Genomic DNA, 26,716 nt, shown 5'->3' with positions numbered 1-26,716 from the left:
TGCTTTTTCTGCATCTATTGAGATGATCATGTGGGTTTTGACTTTTCTTTTGTTAATGTGGTTTTTGACGTTGATTGATTTGCATATGTTGAACCATCCTTGTGCACCTGGGATGAATCCCATCTGGTCGTGGTATATGATCTTTTTGATATGTTGTTGAATTTGGTTGGCTAAAATTTTGTTGAGAATTTTTGTGTCTATATTCATCAAAGATATTGGCCTAGTTTTCTTTTTTGGTGGTATCTTTGTCTGTTTTTGGAATTAGAGTGATGGTGGCATGGAATTAGGTGATGGTGATGGTGATTGGAATTAGGGTGATGGTGGAGGTATTTTTTAATTTTCTTCTTGATTTCCTCATTGACCCACTGGTTTTTTAGTAGCATGATGTTTAGTCTCCATGTAGTAGGTTTTTTCTCATTTCTTTCCCTGTGGTTGATTTCTAGTTTCATGCCATAGTGGTCAGAGAAGATACTTGAAATAATTTCTATACTCTTAAATTTATTGAGGCTAGCTTTGTGCCCTAATATATGATCAATTCTTGAGAACGTTCCATGTGCACTTGAGAAGAAGGTATATCCTGATTTTTTTTTGTTTGGATGTAATATCCTGAAAATGTAGATTAAGTCTAACTTTTCTATTGTTTCCTTTAGAATCTCTGTTGCTTTATTGATTTTCTGTTTAGAAGTTCTGTCCATTGATGTTAAAGTCTCCTACTATGATTGTATTCCCATCAATTTCTCCTTTTATGTCAGTTAATATTTGTGGTAGGTATCTGGGTGCTCCTATATTAGGGGCATGCATATTGACGATTGTAATATCCCCTTCTCGAATCGATCCTTTTGCCATTAAATAGTGTCCATCTTTGTCTTTCTTTATGGACTTGGTTTCAAAGTCTATTTTGTCTGCTATGAGCATTGCAACTCCTGCTTTCCTCTCTGGTCCACTGGCATGAAACATCTCTTCCCATCCCTTCACTTTCAATCTATAAGTGTCCTTTGCCCTATGGTGCGTCTCATGTAGGCAGCAGATTGAAGGTTTTTGCTTTTTAATCCAATCTGCCACTCTGTGTCTTTTTATAGGAGCAAATTGACATTTAAGGTGATTATTGATAAATATGTATTTATTGCCATTTTGAACCTTGTTTTCCAGTTGATTCTATGTTTCTCTTTCTTTTTTTGGTTGGATGACTTCCATTTATTTTCTGTTTGAATACTTTTCAGTTTTTGTGAATGTAATGTCCAGTTTTGATTTGTGGTTGCCCTGTTTTTTAAGTATGTTAACCCCTTCCTATATCTGCTTGCTTTAGCCTGATAATCATTTAGGCTCAAACACATCTTTTAAAAAAAAAATGAAAAAGAATCTAATTTTTCTTACTTCCTTTGCCCTTCCTTTTCCTCCTTTTTTTGTTTTTTTTTTTTTTAATTCAGAGAAGCCCTTTCAGTATTTCTTTTAGAATGGGTTTTGTACTTATGTACTATTTTAGCTTTTGTTTGTTGGAGAAATTTTTTATTTCCCCTTCTATTTTAAATGATACTCTTGCTGGATAGAGTATTCTGGGTTGCACATTTTTTCCTTTCAGTGCTTTAAATATATCTTGCCACTCCTTCCTGGCCTGTATTATTTCTGTAGAGAAATCAGCTGATAGCCTTATGGAAGTTCCCTTATAATTAACGCTTTGCTTTTCTCTTGCTGCCTTTAGAATCCTCACTTTAACTTTTGCCATTTTTATTATAATATGTCTTGGTGTGTGTCTGCTTGGGTTCATCTTGTTTGGGGCCCTCTGTGCTTCCTGTATCTTAATATCAGGTTTTTTTAGATTTGGAAAGTTTTCAGCCATTTCTTTAAATACATTTTCAATCCCCTTTTCATTCTCTTTTCCTTCTGGAATTCCTATTATGTGTAGATTGGCCTGCTTTATATTATCCCATAGGTCTCTTATATTGCTTTTATGTTTCTTCATTTGGTTTTCTGACTGCTGTCCTGTTTGGGTGATTTCCATTATTCTATCTTCCATGTCACTAATTCGTTCCTCTGCATTATTCATTCTGGTCTTTATTGCCTTTAGTTCAGTTTGTAGCTCTGCAAATGAATTTTCTAGTTTTTCTTGGCTTCTCCTTATATTTTCTAGTTCCTTTCTGAGGGAATCTGCATTATTATTCATATCCTCTCTTAATTCCTTCAGTATTTTCACTATTTCCCTTTTGAACTCAAAGTCTGTCAGACTGCAAAGGTCTATTTCATTGTTAACTGCTTTAAGTGAGTTCTCCTGTTGTTTTAACTGGGAATGGTTTCTGAGCTTCTTCATCTAGCTTGTGTTTTTGTTTGCTTTTTTTTCTGTGAATTTGGGTAATCCAACCTGTAGTGTTATAAGTCAATTTCTAAGCAACAATACCCCTTTGTATTTTTGGAGGGAGTTACTTTTTTTTTTTTTTTTTTTGCATGGGAGTTTGAATCTTTGCTGTCTCTTTCTTTAGTGTGAGCAGTCTGTTATCCTCAGGATGCCCTGTGTATTTTCGGGGAGAAGGGGGAAATGGGTAGGGCCAGCATTCAGTCCCTGTTTGTTGGGCTGTCAACAGAAGCAGGGACCTGCAGGAAGGTAGCACAAGTTACTCCCATTCGCAGGGCCCTGGGCAGTAGTAATGAGCTCTAGAAGGATTTGCAAGGTGACCAGATATTTTGGCTGTAGCTGCAGCAGGATACATGAGTTCCAGGAGTGAGACCAATAAAGGATTGTATTTTATTGCAATGCCCACCTTTGAGGTGACTGGAACCACAGGTGGTGCCTATTCAGGGACCCCTAGTAGGAGTGGGCCATGATCATCTCCAGCTTCTGTGATAACTGCAGTGGTTTGCCTCTGCCACCTTTAGACCATGTATGAAGTGATCCGTCTTACTTCGCTTACATAGGAGGTGCTGCAGAGGCTTTTCCTAGTTGTAGGATCCTGGGAAGTGATAGAGATCTGAGATATAGGTACCGCCCTGAACATTCAGCATTGGCAGCAGCAGGGCTGGTATGTTTGCAAGGGTGCACAAGCACCAATAGTTGATTTGGTCACAATGCCTTCCTCTGTGATGTCCTTGAGGTGAACTGGGGTTGCAAGTTGTGCCTATTCACCAATCCCTAGTGGTGTCAGGCCACTGCCACCTCTGAGCCAAAGATAACTGTGGTGGTTTGCCCCCGCCACTTGTAAATCATGCAAGAAGCACCTGGTCCTGCTTAGCCCCCACACGATGTGCTGAACAAGGTGCTCTTAGTTGCAGGTTCCTAGGAAGGACAGTGATCAAGGGTCTGGGCCCCTCCCATTACATTTGGCAGTGGAAGCTGCAGTGCTTGTGTGTGCTACTGGGGGATTGAGAGTAACATGAGATAGTGTTCCATTGTAGTGTCCTTCTCTGTGATGCCTTCTGAAGTGGTTGGGGCTGCAAGTGATTTTTGTTCAGGTATCCCTATCTGTGGTAGGCCACACCCATTTCTGGACTCAGGGATAATTGTGGTGGTTTGCTCCCACCACCTGTAGGTCTGGTCCACCATGGGCTAGCAACGGGCTTCCCTCTGTTGGAGACACCAGGTCTGAGGTGGGCCAACAAGTGACTTCTGGTCATGAGGGATTGCACCTGAGAGGCACAATCTAGGTTGGATAGTGCAGCTTCCTGTGGGGAGGGGTGGCCAGGAGCAATCCAAAACACTGCACAGCTTCTGGCAGGGCGGGTCAAGGCAGCCTGGAGCTATGCAGAGTGGGGTGCTTGGCTTTCACCTGGTAGGGGCAGACCCAGAGTACTGCAAAGCAGTGTGTGGCTTCTTGCAGGTTGAGGCAGGGCCTGGAGCATGCCCAGAGTGCTGCAAAGTGGTGCATGGCTTCTCGCCAGTCAAGGCAGGGCCCAGAGCACACATGGAGCACTGCAAAGCAGCACATGGCTTCTCATGGGTCAAGGCAAGTCCCAGAGTGCTGCCAAGCAGCACACGGCTTTCTGTGAGGTGGGCAAGGTGATCTGGAGCTCTGTGGAGTGGCATAGGGCTATCTCCAGGTCAGGGTAGGGCCCAGATCCCTGCAACCTGGTGCGCAGCTTCTTGTGGGGCAGTGTGTGGCAGCCTGGAGCTATGTGGTGTGGTGCAGTGCTTTCCCCAGGTCAGGGCCCGGAGCACTGCTAAGGCTCGAGGCTTCTCCTGGGTCAGGTTGGCTCCAGTTTCTCACAGGTGGGGGGCATGGCCCAGAGAGCCACTTCTACACTTCCCACAGGGCAGGGTGCTGTGCCAGATGCTCCGCTTTCTGCAATGGTAGGGGCAAGTGCACGTAAGCTGGGGCATAAGGAGTTTTTTATGGCGGTGGCCTGCCCCTTCTCCTCTCCCCTCCCCAACAAAGGTGCCTTATCTCTCCTGTGGGTCTGGATCTTCTCCCAGGTTCCCTTTTCCATGGCTTTCCACTCCCCAGCCATTAGGGTACCACTACCACTGCTCATGGTGCACCACTCCCTAGACTCTTAGGCTGTCTCCACACTACCAACCCCAGCCCACTCCCAGGGACTGACCTCTGGAGTCTAGGTCTCAGCACCCAGCCCTGACCCAAGCTTCTCAGACTGTGGTGTCTGTACCAGTGGTTCAGATGATGTGTGCTTCTCTCACTCTGTTTTTCAGTTCTCAGACCTGCTGCTGTGCTTTCCTTGGCATCTTGGAAATCCCTCTGACTCCACTGATCTTTCTGTAGGTTTAGGTGGCTTCCAAGGGTGTGGGTTGCCTTTCTCCTTCACAGCTCCCTCTCAAGAATACTTGTCCCATCCTGATTTCTTTTTCCTCTCTCTTTTTTTTTTCTTTTGTTCTACCCAGTTTTGTCAAGAGTTTCTTGCCCCTTTTGGAGGTTTAAGTTCTTCTACCAGCATTCAGTTGATGTCCTGTGTGAGTTGTTTTACATGTAGATTTTTTTTTTTGATGTGTTTGTGGGAGAGGGTGAGCATGTCCTCTTACTCTTCTGCCATCTTGCCTCGCTCCCTCAATAATTACATTAAATGTAAATGGACTAAATGCCACAACCAAAAGACACAGACTTGTTGAATGGATACAAAAACAAGACCCATATACTTGCTGCATTCAAGAGACCAACTTCAGTTCTAGGGACACATACAAATTGAAAGAGGATGAAAAAAAATATTCCATGAAAATGGGAATCAAAAGAAAAGTGGAGTGGCAATATTCATATCAGCAAAAATAGATCTTAAAGAATTATATAAGAGACAAAGAAGGACATTACATAATTATCAAAGGATCAATCCAAGAAGATGTAATGATTATAAACATATATGCACCCAACATAGGATCGCATCAATATATAAGACAACTGTTAACAACCTTTTAAAGGAGAAATTGACAATAACACAATAATAGCGGGGGACTTTAACACCCCACTCACAGCAATGGACAGATCATCCAGACAGAAAATCAACAGGCCTTAAAGGATGCATTATATCAGATGGACATAATAGATATTTATAGAACATTCCATCCTAAAGCAGCAGAATACACATTCTTCTCAAGTGCACATGGAGCATTCTCTAGGATTGATCACATTCTTGGCCACAAATCAAGCCTCAGGAGATTTAAAAAAACTGAAATCATATCAAGCATCTTTTCCAACCACAACACTATACGACTGGAAATCAACAAGAAAAAAAACTGCAAAAAAAACACAAACACATGGATACTAAACAACATGCTACTAAACAACCAATGGATCACTGAAGAAATCAAAGAAGAAATTTAAAAATACCTAGAAGCAAGTGACAATAAGGACACAACAATCCAAAACCTATGGGATGCACCAAAAGCAGTTCTAAGGGGGAAGTTTATAGTAATACAAGCCTACCTCAGGAAACAAGAAAAGCTCAAATAAACAACCTAACTTTATACCTGAAGCAACTACAGAGAAGAACAGACAAGATCCAAAGTTAGCAGAAGGAAAGAAATCATAAAGATCAGAGCAGAAATAAATTAAATAAAAACAAATAAAACTATAGAAAAGATCAATAAAACTCAGAGCTGGTGCTTTGAAAAGATCAACAAAATTGATAAGCCCTTAGACAGACTTACCAAGAAAAAAAAGAGAGAGGACTCAAATCAATAAAACTAGAAATGAAACTAAGTTACAATGGACATCACAGAAATACAAAGGGTCTTAAGAGACTACTACAAGAAACTATATGCCAATAAAATGGACAATCTAGAAAAAATGGACAAATTCTTAGAAAAGTACCATCTTCCAAGATTAAACCAAGATGAGATAAAAAAGATGAACAGACCAATCACAAGTGCTAAAATTGAAACTATGATTTAAAAACTTCCAACAAACAAAAGTCCAGGACCAGATGGCTTCACAGGTGAATTCTTTCAAACATTTAGAGAAGAGCTAACACCTCTCCTTCAGAAACTATTTCAAAAAATTGCAGAGGAAGGGACACTCCCAAACTCATTCTATGAGGCCACTATCACCCTGATACCAAAACCAGACAAAGATACCACAAAAAAAGAAAACTACAGGCCTATGTCACTGATGAACATCGATGCAAAAATCCTCAACAAAATACTAGCAAACCTCATCCAACAGTACATTAAAAGGATTGTTCATCATGACCAAGTGGGATTTATCTCAGGGATGCAAGGATTTTTCAATATCTGCATATCAATCAGTGTGACACCCCACATTAACAAACTGAAGAATAAAAACTATATGATTCTCTCAATAGACACAGAAAAAGCTTCTGACAAAATCCACAAACATTTCTGATAAAAACCTTTCAGAAAGTGGGCATAGAGGGAACCTGCCTCAACATAATAAAGGCCATATATGACAAACCCACAGCCAACATCATTCTCAATTGTGAAAAGATAAAAGAATTCCCTCTAGGATTAGGAACAAGACAAGGATGTCCGCTCTTGCCACTACTCTTCAACATAGTTTTGGAAGTCCTAGCCATGGCAATCAGAGAAGAAAAATAAATAACAGGAATCCAAGTTGGAAAGAAAGAGTAAAACTAACACTGTTTGCAGATGACATGATACTATACCTAGAAAATCCTAAAGACTCTACCAGAAAACTATCAGAGCTCATCCATGAATTTGGCAAAGTTACAGGATACAAAAATTAATACACAAAAAATAGATTGCATATCTATATGCTAACAATGAAAGATCAGAAAGAGAAATTAAGGAAACAATCCTATTTGCCATCACATCAAGAAGAAGAAAATACTTAGGAATAAACCTACCTAAAGAGACAAAAGACCTGTACTCTGAAAACTATAACACACTGATGAAAGAAATTAAAGATGACACAAATAGATGGAAAGATATACCATGCTCGTGGATTTGAAGAGTTAATATTGTCAAAATGACTACACTACCCAAGACAACCTACAAATTTAAAGCAATCCCTATCAAATTACCAAGGACATTGTTCACAGAACTAAAACAAAACATTTTAAAGTTTGTTTGGAAGCATAAAAGACCCAGAATAGCCAAAGACATCCTGAGAAATAAAAATGGAGCTGGAGGAATCAAGATCCTGACTTCAGACCCTACTACAAAGCTACAGTCATCAAAACAGTATGGTCCTGGCTCAAAAACAGAAATACAGACAGTGAAACAGGACAGAAAGTCCAGAATTAAACCCATACACCTATAGTCAACTAGTCTATGACAAAGGAGGCAAGAGTATACAATGTAGAAAAGACAGTCCCTTCAAAAAGTGGTGCTGGAAAAACTGGACAGCCACATATAAAAGAATGAAGTTAGGACACTTCCTAACATCATACACAAAAATAAACTCAAAATGGATTAAAGACCTAAATATAATACCGGATACCATAAAACTCTTAGAGAAAAACATAGGCCAACCATTCTCCGACATAAACTGCAGCAATATCTTCTCAGATCCACGTCCTAGTGTAATGACAGTAAAAACAAAATAAACAAATGGGACTTAATCAAACTTAAAAGTTTCTGCACAGCAAAGGAAACCCTAAACAAAATGAAAAGACATCCCACAGAATGGGAGAAAATATTTGCAAATGAAGCAACTGACAAGGGAATAATCTCCAAAATTTATCAACACCTCCTGCAGCTCAATACCAAAAAAACCTAAAAACCCCATCAAAAAATGGGCAGAAGTTCTAAACAGACAGTCCTCCAAAGAAGACATGCAGATGGCCAAAAAACACATGAAAAGATGTTCAACATCACTCATTATTAGAAAAGTGCAAGTAAAAAACCCACTATGTGGTACCACCTTACGCCAGCCAGAACGGCCATCATTAAAAAGTCTACAGACAATAAATGCTGGAGAGGGTGTGGAGAAAAGGGAAACCTCTTACACTGTTGGTGGGAATGCATATTGGTGTGACCACTATGGAAAACAGTATGGAGATTCCTCAAAAAACTAAAAATAGAATTACCATTTGATCCCGCAATTCCATTCCTGGGCATCTAGCCAGAGAAAACCATGACTCAAAAAGATACATTTACTGCAATGTTCATTGCAGCACCATATACAATAGCCAAGACATGGTGGCAACCTTAATGTCCATTGACAGAGGAGTGGATAAAGAAGATGTGGCTCACATACATAATAGAATATGACTCAGCCATAAAAAGGAATGAAATAATGGCATTTGCAACAACATGGATGGACCTAGAAATTATCATGCTAAGTGAAGTTAGACAGTGAGACACCAACATCATATGCTATCACATACATGTGGAATCTAAAAAAAAAAAAAAAGATTTAGAACTTTGCAGAACAAATACTGATGCACAGACTTTGAAAAACTTATGGTTTCCAAAGGAGCTAGGCTGCAGGGGGAGAGGGATGGGGCTGGGAGTTTGGGATGGAAATGCTGTAAAATTGGGTTGTGATGACTGTTGTACAACTATAAATGTAATAAAATTCATTGAGTCAAAAAATTTCAAAAAAAAAAAAAAAGAAGCAGAGAGTAGAATGATGGTTGTCAGGGACACGAGGTGCTGGGTAAATAGGGAGAGGCTGGTAAAAGGATCCAAAACCTTTTAGATATATGATGAATAAAGCCTGAGGATCTAATATATAACATGTGACTATAATTGATACTGCTGAATTGCATAAATGAAATTTGCTAAAAGAGAAGAACTTTTGTGTTCTCACCAATAAAAAGAAAAAGGTAAATATGTGATATGATGAATGTGTTAATTAACTGGTGGTGGGAATTTTTTCATAATGTATATGTATATCAAATTATCACATTGTACACTTTAAATGTTACAGTTTTGTCAATCATTCTTCAAGAGCTGAAAAAAAAATTTTAATGCAGTTAAGAAACAAGTAGCTTAAAGACAAAAAAAAAAAAAAAAAAAAAAGACAAATCTAACCCAAGGACATGGCATTCAAAGTCACTGCATCACTTTTGCTGCCATAATGGTCAGACAACATAAAAGAAGTGTAGTGTTCAAAGAACTATAGAGAAATGGGGCTCAATCCTGATCGCTTCTAAATTTGTAGTAAAATATAATCAGAAGACCTACATATCATTCTTTTGTTCCTTCGTGTGAACTAATAAATTTCTTTTCTACTTCAACTAACTTGGGTTGAGTATTTTTTTTTTTTAATTACATGGGGTTGGGGGGAAGCCCTACTAATAAATGAGCTTTAGAGTTAGGAATGAGGGAAGAGTTGGAAAAGATTTCCACCGAACTTAGACATCACTTTCCTACACAGAGGGCAAAGCACATCAGTAATTTTGGCAAACAGGAGTATAACTCATTCAAATAGTTTAAAAATTAGGGAGGTTAAAAAGTAAGAGACAATGAATTTGGGATGGCTCTGGGAAATCAATAGTGGTGAGCCCAGAGGATACTATTAGTATCTTCCAAGTGTATCTTTCAATGTATAAAAATAGTCAAAATGGGCAGAAGAGATTTTGTATCCGTATCTGCCATTTGTATGACTATATGGATGTTTTTTCATCTTCAATGAATTTGCAAGATCTCTTTTCTACCACTCCTGCTACATTTATATTCGTGACTTGTTCTTTCTCTTTTCTTTCTCCCACTGGAAAACAACCACATCTCCTGGATATGATGCCTGAAAAGGGTGGACAGTAAAGGGTGACTTGCTAGGTCAATAGTGCCCCTCTGCATCAAATGTCCCATTTGGAGAGAAAAAAAAAGGAAGAGTATACTGTTTATAGTGGTGGGGGGAGTGCAAACATAATGTAGCTCTAACCTGCTCGTGCAGCTGCCATTTTCTTGTTTCGCAATTTGTTCTCCAAAGCTTGCTACACAATAAAAAATAGAAAGAAGAAGAACATGAGACTTCCTGGTGTTTTCTACTACTTGACGTTAATAAAGATAAATATTTCTCTGAAATAAATTGCATCTTACCTGTTTCATCTTCTTTTTTAGATCCAAATTTGCTGCCTTCTGGCCCTTTGCAGTAGCATTGAGATAATATATGGTCAAACTAAATTTAAAATAAAATAAATGGTTTTTTTCAGTTCATCAAAATTCTTCTTAAATTTATATTCACTAAACCATAGAATGTTGGTACTAGTATGATTTTAAGATATTTTCTATTTAAACCTCTATTTTATAGATAAAAGACTAAGGTACAGAGAGGTGAAAAAGCACATCAGAATCACACAGTGACCAGGGTGGACTAGAATTGGGCCCCAAGGCTCCTCCTCCACAGCACACAGCTCTGGCTCCTATACCTTGCTGCCTAATTTTAGCTTCTCCTTGGAAATGTACTAACATCCCTTTAAATTATAATTTAAAAGAATGTATACATGTATGTGTAACTGGGTCACCATGCTATCCAGTAGGAAAAAATTGTATTGGGGAAATAACAATTTTTAAAAATCTAAAAATAGGAGTTCCCATCGTGGCATAGTGGAAATGAATCCACTAGGAACCAAGAGGTTGTGGGTTCGATCTCTGGCCTCGCTCAGCGGGTCAAGGATCCGGCATTGCCATGAGCTGTGGTGTAGGTTGCAGGCGCGGCTCAGATCTGGCATTGCTGTGGCTGTGGTGTAGACCAGTGGCTACAGCTCTGATTAGACCCCTAGCCTGGGAATCTCCATATGCTGCGGGTGTGGCCCTAAAAAGACACACACACACACTCACACACTCACACACACACACACACATAAAAATAAATAAATAAATAAATAAAACAGCATTTTAAATCTATACGAGTGGCATCCAAGAGAACAGAAAATCTCTTGAAACTTAGGGAATTTGTCAAATAAAAAGGAAACTGATTTTCCATTTAAATTCCCTCATTTGGCTTTTATAGCTAAGACTATAATTCTCATAGTTGTAGTTAATTAATATGTTTTTTTAATCCATAGGATATATTGTTTGTGTTTCTCCTTCCTTCAAAAAAATATGTTTCAAAAAGAATATTCTTGGCTTCTAAGTGACATTTACATTTCTAAAAAGAGCAAATTCCAACCAAACATTTTTGCAAAAATAAACATGTTCAACTTCACTTAAAGCAAAACAAAGAAAAAAATGCAGTTAAAGAAAGGTAACTGGCATTGCTTTTGATTGCAAATAACTGGATACCGAACACATTTCCTCTACTCACCAACATACCAGACCATAACCTTTATGAGCCATCTGCTGCCAGCAGCACAATTATTGATATTGCTTCAGCTGGATTTATTTCTTATACAAGTGAAGGGAGTTTGGATGAAATTATATACATGAAAACATCTGGTATAATATCTGGCATGAAGTAGGTGCTCAATAAATGTGTGTGTGTGTGTGGCAGGGGGGTGTATCATAACGGTTCTCTTAGAAAAGTACATGGATTTGAAGGAAGAACTCAAAGACCTCACAAGCCATTTGCAGTTCTGTAATACTCTATTTATCCATTACTTTTTTCTGCCTTGAGATGCACTGTCAGTAAGTATTCCTCAGAAGTCATGTTTTAGTCTCCAAAGGATTGAAACTACCTGCAGAGAACTAACTCACTCTACTCAGTTACCCAAAAGCTATCAAAGCTGATGTAATATGATTCACTGGGGAAATTCAAAGTGCTCATAAACGTTCTCTAATTAAAGGTAATAAAGAGCCAAGCTAATTGCATGGGCATCATAAAGTGTTAAAGATGAGACCACAGTATTCAAAAAATCAAATTGGTAATAAACTGAAATTCAGGTTTTAAATCAGAATGTCAAAACTAAAATCTACCTTGTAGGACATCTATTTGACCTTACATTCTGCTGGTTTTCCTCTAGACAGTCTAAATCAGGGGTTGGCAAACTCTGGTCTCCAGGGCAAATCTGACTCCTAGCCTGTTATGTATGGCCCATGAACTAAGATTTATTATTTTTACATTTTAAAATAGTTATATAAGTACTTACATAATATCTTCAATTTTGCCCCTTGGCCAACAAAACCTAAAGTATCTACTGTCTGACCCTTTAAGGGAAAGTGTGCCAACCCTAGGTATAGACCATTTCTGATAAGTGGCTTCCAATCTTTCTGAGCATTCATATTCAGCCTGAACTCAGTGTTTGGTGCTGTAAATGAAGGGAGGGGGGAATAAGAGGTGGAAATAAGGAGACATGGGTTTGAATTTGTATATTAGCCATGTGATTTGGGGCAGACCTCCCACGTGCTTTCAATGATATGATTAATGAAGCCAACTTCTTAAGGTTATTTTGGAAATTAAATGAGTTAAAATATGGATCATGCCTAGGACAAAGGCAGTGTTCATTCCTCTCTCATACTCTCAAGGCAGCATATTAAATCTTTAATTGGCAAAATTAGAACAATGTTGCTCCTTTGCTTAAAAAAAAAATCTGTCTCTCAGTAAGACTATAGTCGTAAAATCTGAGAATAAGTTGTGTGTGTGTGTGTGTGTGTGTATGTTTTATCTTAATATCACGAAAGGGCCTTGACTCTTAGAAGCCACACAGTACTTATCACGCTTTCAGAAGCTGCTATATCATAAAAACACAGAGAAGGAAAATCTCTTCAAGGGCCATCTGGTGAAACATGCTGCATCCAGGAGGTCATTTTCTAACACATCTGCACTAGAGGTTTACTATCAGATTCTTAATGCCACCCCATGATCAAGGTCTGTAATACATAATAGTAATTTGTTTCGCTATGTAATCCCTATGAGCAATTAGCTCTCCCTCAAAGAAGGCATTATTGGGTAAAAGGGTGCGTACTGGATTTAACTATCAAAGCCCTACGATGACTATTTTGCTATAGTCTCACCTAGGGAAAAAAATCACCTCACCCCTCTAAGTTTTTAATTTATAAACGTGAAGATGATACCTGCCCTCATTGATGTGGCTTCTGACCATAATCAGCACAGAGATGATGGTAACAACTTGGCTCCAAACCAGGTTCATTTACTCAAACCAATGGGCATTTTCCTGAGATGTCCTAGTTTTACCTTTATTTAAACAAATTCAACAATTTGTAACAGATTTGTTCCACTACAGTGTCCATGAGGGTGGTTTCATACTTGTCCTGCTTGACTGAGAGCAGTGGTAATTCCAGACCTTCTATTTAGGAGGGCCTTGGGGTTTGAAAGGAATGGCTGGGGCACTTTTTTTTGCTCTTCCATAGGAAGCATATTTTTTTGCTTAGAATGTAAGTTTATCTGTGGTGACCAAGAGAGTCAGAAACCAATGAAAGTAATATGAGAACAAAAGCCCCCTCTCAAGTTCGCCTTTGGATATCATTTCTGACTTTGAAAGGATAGACTAAATGACCTTTCCCAGACCCTTCTGGTCCTCTGATTCTATTAGCATGGACACACACAGTTATGGATGGCCTTCTAGGGATAATGACAGGGTAATTTGTAAGACCCCTTAAGCCTTTTGCCCTGAAATGTAGCTCAAGGGGAATATTAATTTAGAGGCTCATCATTTCTGTGTGTTCACAACCATCTGCTTTATGGAACAAGAGAGAGGGGTCGAGGGGTGGGGAGGAAACTTGGTGTGCTGATTAGATTTAGCATTTCTGTTTCCCTTGCTTTAGCTGTTTACTGATAATTATTTTGGTTACTTGGGAACAAATCTTATAATCCTAGGCAGGCAAAGACAGATGCAGATGACTGTGAATTACATGCAATAGGATCAGAATATGGCTCATGAATTTTAGCCTCTCACCACCATGTAATCAGTGCTAAATTTGGTTAGGTTTCAGCACAACCCTTGGGGAGAAAGAGAGAGTTGAAAAGGCTGAAACTGAAAAGGAGCAGGAAGAACATTACAAAGGCACTTTCTATGAGGAGGGAAAGCACATACGCCATGACCAAAACAACAGCAATAACTAGTCCAGGATTAGAAAGCTGTCTCAAGATCTTTGCCATCCAGCTTGGGAAATCATGCTCCAGTGTTTCTCCAATGACTTCAAACATCCTATTTTTGCCACTGGGGGGAAAAAAAAAGCAGAGAAGTTTATTTAAAACATGTAAAAACCATGGTTACAGCAAGAAAACTAGAAATCTTTCTCAAATACTGCCTAAGTACTCTTTCAGGTTAGAAATCTGATGTTTAGCTACAACTCCTAATACTTTCACCTCATGTTGCCAACATATGAATAAGATACAGAAATGTTATGCCAACATAAACACATAGTCAATGCATTTAGGAAATTAACCACAGCACTAGGAGAAGATTTTTCTAAACCCATATTTCTAAGATTTGGGTTACCTGGAAACAAATATGTAAAATATAAATATGTATTATATATGTATGAAAGTACATTTTATAAACAGTTCATAAGTTTACCCTTCAGCCAGCTGTTCTTAAAGGAGAACACTCTTTGGGCTGAATAAATAGTGTGCTCGATTTTTTTTTAATTAGTCTTGGAAATGAGCATAAGGAATAGCTTAATGGAATAAAATCTATAAATAATCCAATATCTCTTTCCATGCAATGGCTTCTAGCTTATTTTCCTTCAGACCTTTCATCAGGGCTATTAATAGGTCACCATACTGAATGCTGACTCCTTCCTATTTCTTTTGGACAGGCCCTAATGAGTACCAGTTCAGTTCCACAGCTAAGAAAAAAATGGGAAGAGGAAGAAAACAAGCCTAAAAAAGCAAAGGTCCTTTAGTGTTTTTTTTTCTCAGCCCCTATAAACTAGAGAAATGAAATTAGGATGACTATCTTAATGTAGTATATAATACTCAGGATTATAAAATAATATCCATCATGCCAAGTTTTTTCTGTGTATGCATATTGATTCTACTATGAAAAGATGCAATTTTCAGAAAAGACATTGGATTGTTTACTACCAAGTCATATCATGAGAATAAAGGTTGACATAACAGTGAGTAAAAGATTTTGGTTTCACGTTTCGTTTTTTGATTCTTATACATTCTTAATTACTTAATGAACATGACCCACAAGTTCAAGATCATTTTTTTTTCTCCTGATCTAACCAAGAGTATCTTTCAATAGACTGAGAGTGACTTCACATACCTTGTCAGGAGTCACTGGACTACAGAGGTATAAATTTTGCTTCATGAATTATAGCTCTACATACTAATTAGCAAGACTTATGATATATAAGGGGAAATAAAGTTGATTGACTATTTAAGATTATATCAATTTATTCCCTGAAGGTTTCTTCCTCATCCATTCCAGCTGACTATGCTTCCCCCAGCCATATGGAGTACAACCAGAGTAAGGAGGTAGTCGAGGAAGATGAGAGAAACATAAGGCAATCCATGCTCCCTTCTCCAGTCTCAAGGGCTGTGGTTGATGATTGCCAAAATGGGGGAACTGGAATTTTACAAAATCATCCCTACCCATAAAGTCATTTTTATATCCAGTATATAAGAAACGTGAAGATATTAGCATTTTTGGTGATTCTTGGCTGCCTTTTCCAGGTCAGGTCTTTTACCAAGAGTCCAGATCTTTTGTTTACACAAACTGTAGAAGCGTCTACAAATCGTGGCAATCCCTTTTTCTGAGAGGTTCACCAAAGTGTGCCTCTTCACCATATTCCCAGAAGTTCTTTACGAGTCTATTGTGACTGTACAGCTAAGGGAAATATTACTGAACTTAAACTATAGCTCTCCCTGGGCACAGCCCCATCTCCCTAGATTAGAACAGTCTATGTCTGTTTTTTCAGCCAGACTGAAAGGTCTACATGCCCAGAACTGATATCCGGTTCCAGATACTATGTACCACTACATCTTCTCTAGTGCTTAGTGAACAATAAGTAGTCATTATTTGTTCATTCATTCAAGTTATTGGTCAATACTCTACTGTGTTTGGACTCACATAGATGAAAATATTCTGTTCCCAATCTCTAGGAGTCAGCTACACTATTAAGAAAAACAGACAAGAGTTCCTATCGTGGCTCAGTGGTAACGAACCCAATTAGCATCCATGAGAACACAGGTTCAATCCCTAGCCTCACTCAGTGGGTTAAGGATTCAGTGTTGCTGTGAGCTGTGGTGTAGGTTGCAGACAGGGCTCTGATCCCACATTGCTGTGGCTATGACATAGGCCAGCAGCTACAGTTCCGATTTGAACCCCTAGACTGGGAACTTCCATATAACATGTGTGCGCCCCTAAAAATACAAAAGGAAAAAAAAGAAAGAAAAAAGAAAAACAGACATATCAAATGTGATTGCAAATGAGTAATATAATACAAAATGCCAAAATGTTGAAAGTTATTATTTCAGGTCTTTGGGGTTTATGGGTAGTGTTTATTTTCATGTGAAAATGTTTCTATAATATCCCAGTTAAACACATTACCTTTGCCATTAGATAAAAATACATAAAAATCTGATTACCATAATGTTTGTGAGGAGGTGTGTGAGAACCTAGAGAACTATTGTTCACAATTATTTGTGAGGGGAGCAGGCTGGGGTGAAACATTAAGTGTCAGGAAATTTAGTGGAGCATTTAGAAGAATTTTCTTCATCTGACTGGCAAAGAAATAGTTTTCAAATTGTCACACTGTTAAGATAAATCTTCTTAATAGTCCACTGGAATAATTTCCTGGAAAATTCACCTTCCCTAGTCAGTTCTTATGAAAACAGAACAAGCTAGAATATCTCATCAAATTTCTTTACAGAATGCATCTTCTAAAGTATTGCAGCCACCTTACCTGAAAAAATACCTGCCTCTCAGGATGATTGGCCATCACTGTGGTGTCCCTAGTAACACACCTCAAATGTATATTTACCAATTTGCCGTGCACCTAGATATCAAGTAGGGTCAGACATCTTTCACTAGGCAGCCTGGGCAAAGCACCTCAAATTCAGGGTCCCTAAGGATAGCAAGCAATGAGGCTTCTACTAACATATGCTTTCTCATCTCATTACCAAGGCAGAACAGCTCTTTAAACTCTAAAATCCAAAGAATAAACCAGGTAAACATTCTTTTACTCCAAAATGAGAAAACTGACAGGAAAAAACAGACTGTCTAAATAGGACAGAGATATCCCTTTATACTCTACTGAAAATATTTACATTTCCTTGAACTCAAAATAGTGATACACGCTGTTAATTTGCTGAAGTTTGCCAATTAGGTAACAGTCAAAATCAGATACTATACCCTAGATACAGACAAATTTTTATTCATTAAAATGATAGTAAATCAGTGTGATTTAAAGAGAGGAAAATTAGGGCTTAAAAAGCTAAAATGTGAAGTAATTGCATGTGCCTAGCTCAATGACATTTTAAATACTAAGGTCCCTGTGTAAACACCACTCAGTTCTGCGTTGACCTTGTCGGCTTTCCCTTGCAGACAGCTATGTTCCTTTGAGATGTTTTTCTGAGAAGGAGCGACTTCCAATTAAAAAGTTAAAAGCACATCTAAAACATATACTGAGTATTTAGTTGTGTGGTTAATTTGCACTTAATTAAGTCTTCAGTTGACTTACCTCAAATTTTGTAACCTGAGATTTATTAAGACCAAGCATTATTTCAAAACTGCAATTTCATATTTAACCTCCAGATGTCACTGTCTGCATTATTTATTTCAGCCAACTTGGCAGGGGTAGGGGAATTGGACTTGTCAAATTCAGCTTCCTGAACATCTATGTCAGAATTCCAGCTGTTTTTCCTCTATCAGTAGGCTTAACCTTTTATTTCTTCCTTTCTTTTCCGGGAAAGCAAAAACAGTCTATTATTAGAGCGAAAATGACTCTTTTATACTTATGTCTGTGGGCAACAAACCTTTTGACTTTAATAACTTGGGTCTGACAGCATCAAGGAGAAATTATGTATGTCCATTACTGCATCATGTTTGTCATTCACTTGGCTTTTCATATTCAATTTCCTCATCGAAAAGTAGAAATAACTGCATGATGATCAGTGACTCAACATGCAGAGATTCTCGGGGGGAAATTGTAGTAGATTCATTTCTAAGTCCCTTAATGGAACAAAATCTCAATTTTCCTGATCCTGGAAACTTTGCTTTCTTGATAAGTGTCACAGAGAGAACTCCGTTGTAATTATAGAAAAGTATATTTCTAAATTGGATCAAAGAGCCTTCTTAACTCTTTATTACTGACTTGAATGATTTATTCTTGTTATTTGAGGAGAATATACATGAAGGACATCCTTAATTTTTTACTCGCATGTAGAATTTGAGTTACATTTATATTCGTTATTATCTAATAATGATTCCATTTCCTAGGTAGAATGTGGAGTAATCTTTCTTTCCACCTTTTATTTTTTCAATTAGATGGTTCACTTGGGAGGCAGCAATAGCTGCCAATATCTAAATGTGATGACCATGTATCAGGAAAATATTCGCATTCAGACTAGTGTAATCAAACCTTACTCTTTGCTATCTCCTTATATGGACACAGTCAAATTCATTGTACATATTTTACCTGGGATGAGGCTGGAGCAGTTAAATTATTTTCCCTTTTATGACTGCCAAATGAGAAAATAGATGGATCTTGCTAAAGAATTTCCAAGTTGCATAATCAGCCTGAATACCCAAAAGATCTTATTCCTATAGATCAAAATGACATTGCTTGGAGAAAATACAATAGCTTATACAATACCATTCCCACCTCCACCCCAAGTGGAATTGCAAAGGCAAGAACCTGAAGGGGCCACAATCAAAAGATGGCGGGAGGGATACGATCATGTACAGCACGGGCATGGTGGACAGGAAGAGGATGAGCAAGAGCATTCCCAGGTAGAAGTTATTGGATCTGGAAGCCTTGAAGACCCTGGCCTCAGGAACATTGCAACACATCACAGCCCAGCACTGGAAGTACATGGATGTGTGGAGCCGAAGGATATTGATTCCTGGCAGGCTGGGGGCGAAGAAGGAGCCCATCCTAGAAAAACAAACAGAGCTCTGCTCACCACGGAGCTTCCCTTCCTAACAAAGTCACACAGAGCCTATTTATTTTACATCCTGCTTGTTTGCCAAGAGCAGAAAATGTACTGCCACTTTCAATCACATAAACCCTTGATGTTAATGAACTTAACTAATCTATTTCCATCTCCTGCACACATTTTTACCATCTTCCCCATTATTGTGGGTATTATATACATAATTCTTTCATAGAAATTATGCTGGTCACTAACTGTATCTGCTTATCATCAATAAATTTAAATGACAACTGAGCAAACAGTTTATTACATTTTATTTCTCTCTTTAAAATAAATTTACTTTCCCTTAATATTCATATTAATATATCTAAAAATTTAGCTTTTTTATAATTGACCCTTAAAGTCACACATTATATTCAAATAAATGTACATGCAAATTAATTATTTTGTCATAGCTGATTAATTTTTTGCTTAATGAAAGAGAAAAAGTTAAAGTAAGTTTTTCTGATGCTATTTTCTTCTTTTTTTTTTTTTTTTTTTTTTTTGTCTTTTTGCCATTTCTAGGGCCACTCCCGCGGCATATGGAGGTTCCCAGGCTAGGGGTCTAACCAGAGCTATAGCTGCCGGCCTATGCCACAGCCACAGCAACGTGGGAACTGAGCCCAGTCTGCAACCTACACCACAGCTCATGGCAACACCAGATCCTTAACCCACTGAGCAAGGCCAGGGATCGAACCCACCACCTCATGGTTCCTAGTCGGAATCGTTAACCACTGAGCCACGATGGGAACTCCTGATGCTATTTTCTATTTGTGGCTGTTATGGAGTTTTAGAGCTGATGAGAATTGTGTGTTTGTGCCTAATAAGATACTACATTTTATTGATAACCAATTGCAAGCTTTATGTGTTTTTTGAGATGAAAAGTCAACACATCCACTTAACTGTTTACTTTCTTACTTCAGTCTGTCCTAGAAATCCACTACTCTGTACATATGATTTTTTTTAAAGTATTTTAAAATGCCACTTTCAAACAGGAACCATTTGGGTGAGGTCACTCTTACCTGACTGCTTCAATAGTTACTTCGACAAAACGAATTTCAATTTCAGTTTTCCTTGATGAGACAATCCATTAGCACCATAAACCCACATCAATGGTAATTTATTAGTCCAAAACCAAACATGTATACTTGTTTCAGAAGTAAAGGCAGAGACTTCTCTTTTAAACTATCCCAAATATAATAAAGCCCTCAGTAATTCTATCTAGGGTTATCAGGTTATATTTTCTGGTTATGCAGATTGTTTTAATCAATCTAATGTGAATTTGGGCTATTATGGGTGGTGGAAGGAAGTTTAAGTCAGATAAAAAAAAATTGCTTTCAGGAGTTCCCATCATGGTGCAGCAGAAACCATAAGGTTGCAGGTTCGATCCCTGGCCTTGCTCAGTGTTTGAGGATCCTGTGTTGCCGTGACCTGTGGCATAGGTCAAAGATGCAGCTCGCATCTGGCGTTGCTGTGGCTGTGGCTAGGCCGGCAGCTGTAGCTCTGATTAGACCCCTAGCCTGGGAACCTCCATACGCCGCGGGTGCGGCCCTAAAAAAGAGGGGAAAAAAAAGCTCTCACTGTGGAGCAATGGGATTGGCAGTAGCTTGGGAGCCCTGGGACTCGGGTTCAGTCCTCAGCCTGGCACAGTGGATCCAGCGTTGCCGAGGCTTAGTTCTCAGCTGCAGCTCTGATCTCCTCCCTAGCCCAGGAGCTCTATACGCAATGGGGCGACAAAAAAAAAAAAAAAGTTGCTTTCTTCTGTAATTGAACTTGTGCCACCAATAATAAACCAGTTCATTGAAAAGCAGAATCTTGCTACAATTTGGGTTGTCCTGTTAATAGGATTAAATACAACAGATGTGAAAAATATTTTAACATACCGAATTGACCAGAGACTTTGTAGAAAGTTAAACTTTTTAAAAGAGGTATGGACTGTGGTTGATAATGATTTGTCCATGTAGGTTCATCAATTATGACAAATGTAGAGTGGGGTAGATGTCAACAGTGGGAGAGGATGTGTGTGGGAGGGGGCAGGGGCATGTGGAAGCTCTGTTCTTTCTACTCAAATTTTCTGTGAACTTAAAACTTCTCTAAGATATAAAGTTCATTACCTTTTTTTAAAATGAGGATGAACTTTGGAACAATGCTATATATTTTGATTACAGGTTAGCAAGAGAGAAACTAGAACCACAGAATTGTGAGTGACAACAGTCCCAGCTGAGGAGTCAGAATTACAAAGCACCAGATTTTATTCCCAAATGCCAGTATTTGTAATGTAATATTCTTGTGAAGGAGGAGTTCCCATAGTGGCTCAGCAGAAGTGAATCTGATGAGCATCCATGAGGATGCAGGTTCGATCCCTGGCCTCACTCAGTGGGTTAAAGGATCCACTGTTGCTGGGAGCTATAGTGTCTCAGATGCAGTTTGGATCTGGTGTTGCTATGGCTGTGGCTCCCATTTGACCCCTAGCCTAAGAACTTCCACATGCCATGGGTGCAGCCCCCAAAAAGACAACAACAAAAACAAACAAAAAATATGCTTGTGAATGATTATGCTTGCCCTCTTCTAAAAATCAGGCTTGGCCATGTGACTTGTCATGGCCAATAAAATAGTGATTAAAAATGAAGTGTCTCAGTACTGGGTGAAACTTTAATAGCACTGGAATTCCCATCATGGCACAGTGGAAACCAATCCAACTAGGAACCATGAGGTTGCGGGTTCGATCCCTGGCCTTGCTCAATGGGTTAAGGATTCGGCATTGCAGTGAACTGGGGTGTAGGTCGCAGAGATGGCTCCGATTTGGAGTTGCTGTGGCCCTGGCATAGGCTGGCAGCAACAGCTCCAATTAGACCCCTTGCTGGGGAACCACCATATGCCATGGGTGCAGCCCTAAAAAGACAAAACAAAAAATAAAAAACAAAAAAAACTTTAATAGCACTGTGGGGATTTTTGATCTCTTCTCTTTTGCTGCTCTGACCAATGATATTCCAGGTGGGTCCTATTCTGTCCCACTCCATGGCTCCGCACTGATGGTAACTCACAGAAGCAGAATCCTTTATCAACCCACACTGGACATAAAGAAAAAGCGAGAAATAAACTTTTCCTTCTCTAAGCCACTAAGGTTTGGGATTTGGATCTAATTGCTGCACAACTTACTCTATCCTAAGACACAATTTTGCACGTAATTCAAGACCCATGGAGTTCCCTGGTAGTCTAGTAGCTGCCACAGCTTGAAGTTTCCAGACCAGGGAACTGGGGAAAAAAGGCCTAAACTTGCCTAAAATCACATATATGTGTACCTACATATAGGCATGTGTCATTTATTTATACGCACACTCATATATGTATTTATATAGATAAAGAAAATTCAGAATCTCAAAATAAATACCCCATAGGCATTCTGTACAAATGACTCAAGAAACCTAACCCAGAAAAAGAGATCCTAGCACAGTGATATGTGTATCTTATAGCTCATCCTATCTTTGCCTGTGACTCACTAATCAGCTCAGCTCACTAAGTCCCTTACCCAGACCTGATCCCGTCATCTGTCAGTTGAAGATCACTGTAATACCTTAGCCTTATAAAATGCTTTTCTTCCAAGAAGATCAAAGCAAATGAAAGCTTCTTTTATTTAGCTCTCCTTATTACTCCAGTGACATGGTACGTGTCAGGTAAATTATTCACATTTGATCAACTGAGAAAAAGAGGTAGCAGAATGTGACAAGACAGGCAGGAAGTTATAGGAGATAGTGTTGGAACAACAGCCAAACACATCTTCTTTCTCACTATGTGTTGTCCACTACCTCTACATTCTGCTCTGATAGAGATATGATGTGCTTTCATCATTTAAAAATATTATGACAAAACCTATGCTGTCTGTTTTCAAAATATATGTGTAATATTATGTTTTACTGGTCATTTCAGCCAATTCATCACAAAATGGATTTTACCCACAAATGTTTGACTTTAATACATTAACATAAACAACCTTCACTACTCAGAAACTCCTAAAACAGTTATTGAATGTTTCCAGTCACAAACCAATAAAACTGAACACAAAATCCCCATACCCTTGTGATCATTTAGGTAGAAAATGGCCAAACTCAGGTATCAGATCCTCATGACTCACAAAGTAGTGGATTACATGTGTGCGTACCCCAGTACAAGGTAGTCTACTAAACATGGGTTATACATTCCCCATACCACATCCTATCCCAATCACCAACCTCCTGAGATTTAGGAAAAGACCACTGGTTCAAAGGGTTGACCTGAAGGTTAATATTCATTTTTTGCTTCTAGAACTCTGGAATTATGTGAATATCTTTGTACACGCAAAACCACAATTACTTTCTAAAATCCTCTTCAAACCAACCAAAAGAAAAATTTGACCAGTATCTGAAGGATGAATACATAGAAAATGATAGTGTAATGATACTGCAAAGATTTTGCTGATGGGTCTGCCATGAGGGAACTGGAAAAGAGTTTTGAGATATTTAAAAATTTCAATATGAAGAACAATAGACTAAATAGCTGCAAAATTACAAGTGAAACCAATCAAGACATCATTACAAGAGCTTTGCTGACAATGAAAACAAATTTCTAGGCCAATCTGTTGTCTTCACTATGAAAGAACAAGAGACAGACATATAGCATATGTCTGCACAAATGGTGCCCACCAGGACTGAGGGATTTATGACACTCGGTGTAAGAGCCAGGGAGTTTTAAAACTGATATAAGGCAGTGGTTTCTCATTACTCCAATAGCAGTGTTAGGCATTTTCTGCCATGACAGCGGAATCCCCTACAGGAAATGAAAGATCCAGATGCTGTGCCCTTTGCGAGCTCTATTGATAGTCACATGTTGAGCCACCTTGACTTTCCTCTCTGCGTGGAGAATATAGGATGCATTTCAATCCTTAATGCCTCTCTGGACACATAAGCCACAATTTGCCAAATTTAGAAATCCAGGGGATAGGAATCATATTATTAAACATACCTGACAATGGAGAAGATGATCTTTTTATAATCTTCTTTTCATACTGATTGACCTAGTGAGGCACAGGACTCTGACAGGCCCCGAGGCAGGATGATGGGGCCCTTGCCTGTGGTCTTTAGATTACTGAAGCAAGATCATTTAACATTTACAGAGAAATCTACTCTCACAAAGATTTAACAATTAATATTGGCTATGGCTGAAGGATTTGAGTAATAGATAAAGCTTGTGCCAAAACCGAACCCAGTTAACTAGTACTTATACCTACAGGACACTGGTGCGGTTGGTGGCACAACATTAGACAGGTGTCAATGGGATAAAGAAACTCAGTTGTAACTGCTTGTGGGCTGGGGTGTTCTTAGTTTAGAGTGACAGATTTTCAAGACACATGGTCCCCAGATGAATCTCCTGCTGCGATTCAGTTTTTAAAGTCAAAAATGCTTTCTACTTTATCAATTCATCTTAAGCTGTCAAAGTTTACACTGAAAATGTTTTCACTTAATAAAAGATATGAAAATCCTTTGTACATCAAAAGAAATAATTCTGATGTGTAAAAGGCCCCATGAAACAAGTTATAAAATAAAGATCATATTTCTAACTAAACCTTCCTAAAACATGTGTTTCATCTCTATCAACTATTGGATTTGGTAAGACAATATTTTTTAAAGTAGCTATAAATTCTATTTAAAATATATCGAAGTGTTGACAAAATTTGTTTCTCAGAAAGGCCTTACATTAATTTATTTAACTCTTAACATGCATTAAGGGGATCATTCATGTTACACAGTTATATCCTAGTGTCACAGGATCTAAACTGTAAAAAACCTTCAAATAATCTAGGAGCCAGAACCTAGACTCCCAGTATTTGATGAATGAATGCTCTACAAAACAGGCAGATGCCTTTTAAAATTATGATTTTAGATGTGGGGGAGAAACACTTCATAGCCATTCATTTTGCAAAGACAAATGTTGGGTGAGACAGAGACTGTGGACTCCCCTGACAACAGGCTACAGAGATTTATGCCATAATGATCCTGAAGGCTTTGCTTCAAGCGATAACCTGTCCACAGCTGGCCTACCAGATCATGCCTTGATTGAAGATCAGTGCAAGGACATTGCCACTGATGTCAAATTCGGTGTATGAAGGCTGGAGGAGAAACAGACATTCACTGGATTAGCATCTCAAATGGTGAAAATTGAAAGGCAGGTATTTCATATTTCTATATGGATATGGCTAGACTCAACTACTTCCTTACAGCAGCAATAGCAGAATAATCAATATAATAAATAATTAGAGAAAAATAAAATAATTAAGCATCCTTTTTACCAGAGTAAGACTCATTTTTAAATGCTGCCATTCAATGCTGTGGAAATATGTGAGATGGGCTCCCTCCTATATGCTGCCAGTGAAAGTAAAACTTGGAGTAAACCTTTAGAAAACACATATGAAAACCTTAAAAACTTTACTCCCTTTAACCTTATAAATCCACTTCTACTATCTGTTTTAACAAAGTAATCCTGAAGGCTGACAAATTTTAAGAAGCAGAGATGAAACCATCTAAATGTCTCACATTGGTTAAGTAAATATAGTATAACTTTGCTGTGATATATATATTGCAGCTAATTATAATCACTGTTGGAAGGAAATGTACATACCCAAAACTATGTTCTAATGTTAAACAAAAAATATGTAAAACTATACAGTCATTATTTTTTTTCAACTCAATATGAAACTATGCATAAAGAAAAAACTAAAAAGTGTCAGCAAAATTAAGTTATTATATGTGGTGTTAAGTTTTGCACATTTAAAACATTTTTCAACAAAAATGTGAATTTCTTTTACAGTAAAAAAGAGAAATATAGCAAAAGTTTAAGTTGTTCAACTCATTGTCCAATGTTTACCCTAGATGGTACCATCCTGCTCAGGGCAGAGGCACCAGGCTCTATACAGAGGCCACCAACTGGGACTGAGATGGGTTAGCACCCATCCAAAGGCTTCCTAGTAGTATATTAGGCATGCTTGGAAGAAAGCTCTATTAATGGAGTGATGGTAATTAGCAAAGACAATAAAACTGGCTCCTATTTGAGAAAGAGAAAAACCAATCAGGAAACTGACTAACTGGTAACAAGAGAAAAACAAAAGAACAGCAAAAAACATAAAGTAAAAGGATCAAGAAAACCATGAAAGAGAGCAATAGAGTGGCAGGACCTGATTACTGCCCCAGATCCTGACATCTGCAGGTATGGCTTCAGACCATGTGTATCCTCATAATAACTCCCTCTCCAGCACACACATATATACACAGCATAACACACACACACACACACACACACACATGGTGACCTGAAAGTATCTCTTCTGTTCTTCTTAAACC

At 38.4% G+C, this 26,716-nt stretch overlaps 1 protein-coding gene across 7 annotated transcripts in view; it reads right to left on the bottom strand.

The window, feature by feature from the left end:
• TMC1 (transmembrane channel like 1) overlaps positions 1-26,716 on the bottom strand; it is a 396,445-nt gene that overhangs the window by 7,078 nt on the left and 362,651 nt on the right. For all 7 annotated transcript variants that reach the window (XM_021064884.1, XM_021064871.1, XM_021064852.1 and 4 more), the window contains 5 exons: positions 25,421-25,488; positions 19,070-19,309; positions 14,293-14,418; positions 10,400-10,478; positions 10,242-10,293 (listed from right to left, as the gene is read on the bottom strand). In XM_021064884.1, coding sequence (XP_020920543.1) covers positions 10,242-10,293; positions 10,400-10,478; positions 14,293-14,418; positions 19,070-19,309; positions 25,421-25,488 — 565 coding nt within the window. The remainder of the gene's footprint in view (positions 1-10,241; positions 10,294-10,399; positions 10,479-14,292; positions 14,419-19,069; positions 19,310-25,420; positions 25,489-26,716) is intronic.

This window comes from Sus scrofa, chromosome 1 (genome assembly GCF_000003025.6).
Source record: "Sus scrofa isolate TJ Tabasco breed Duroc chromosome 1, Sscrofa11.1, whole genome shotgun sequence".
Classification (NCBI taxonomy): domain Eukaryota; kingdom Metazoa; phylum Chordata; class Mammalia; order Artiodactyla; family Suidae; genus Sus; species Sus scrofa.
Note: the sequence above shows the minus strand (reverse complement) of the source record. Positions and strands in the feature narration are given on the sequence as shown.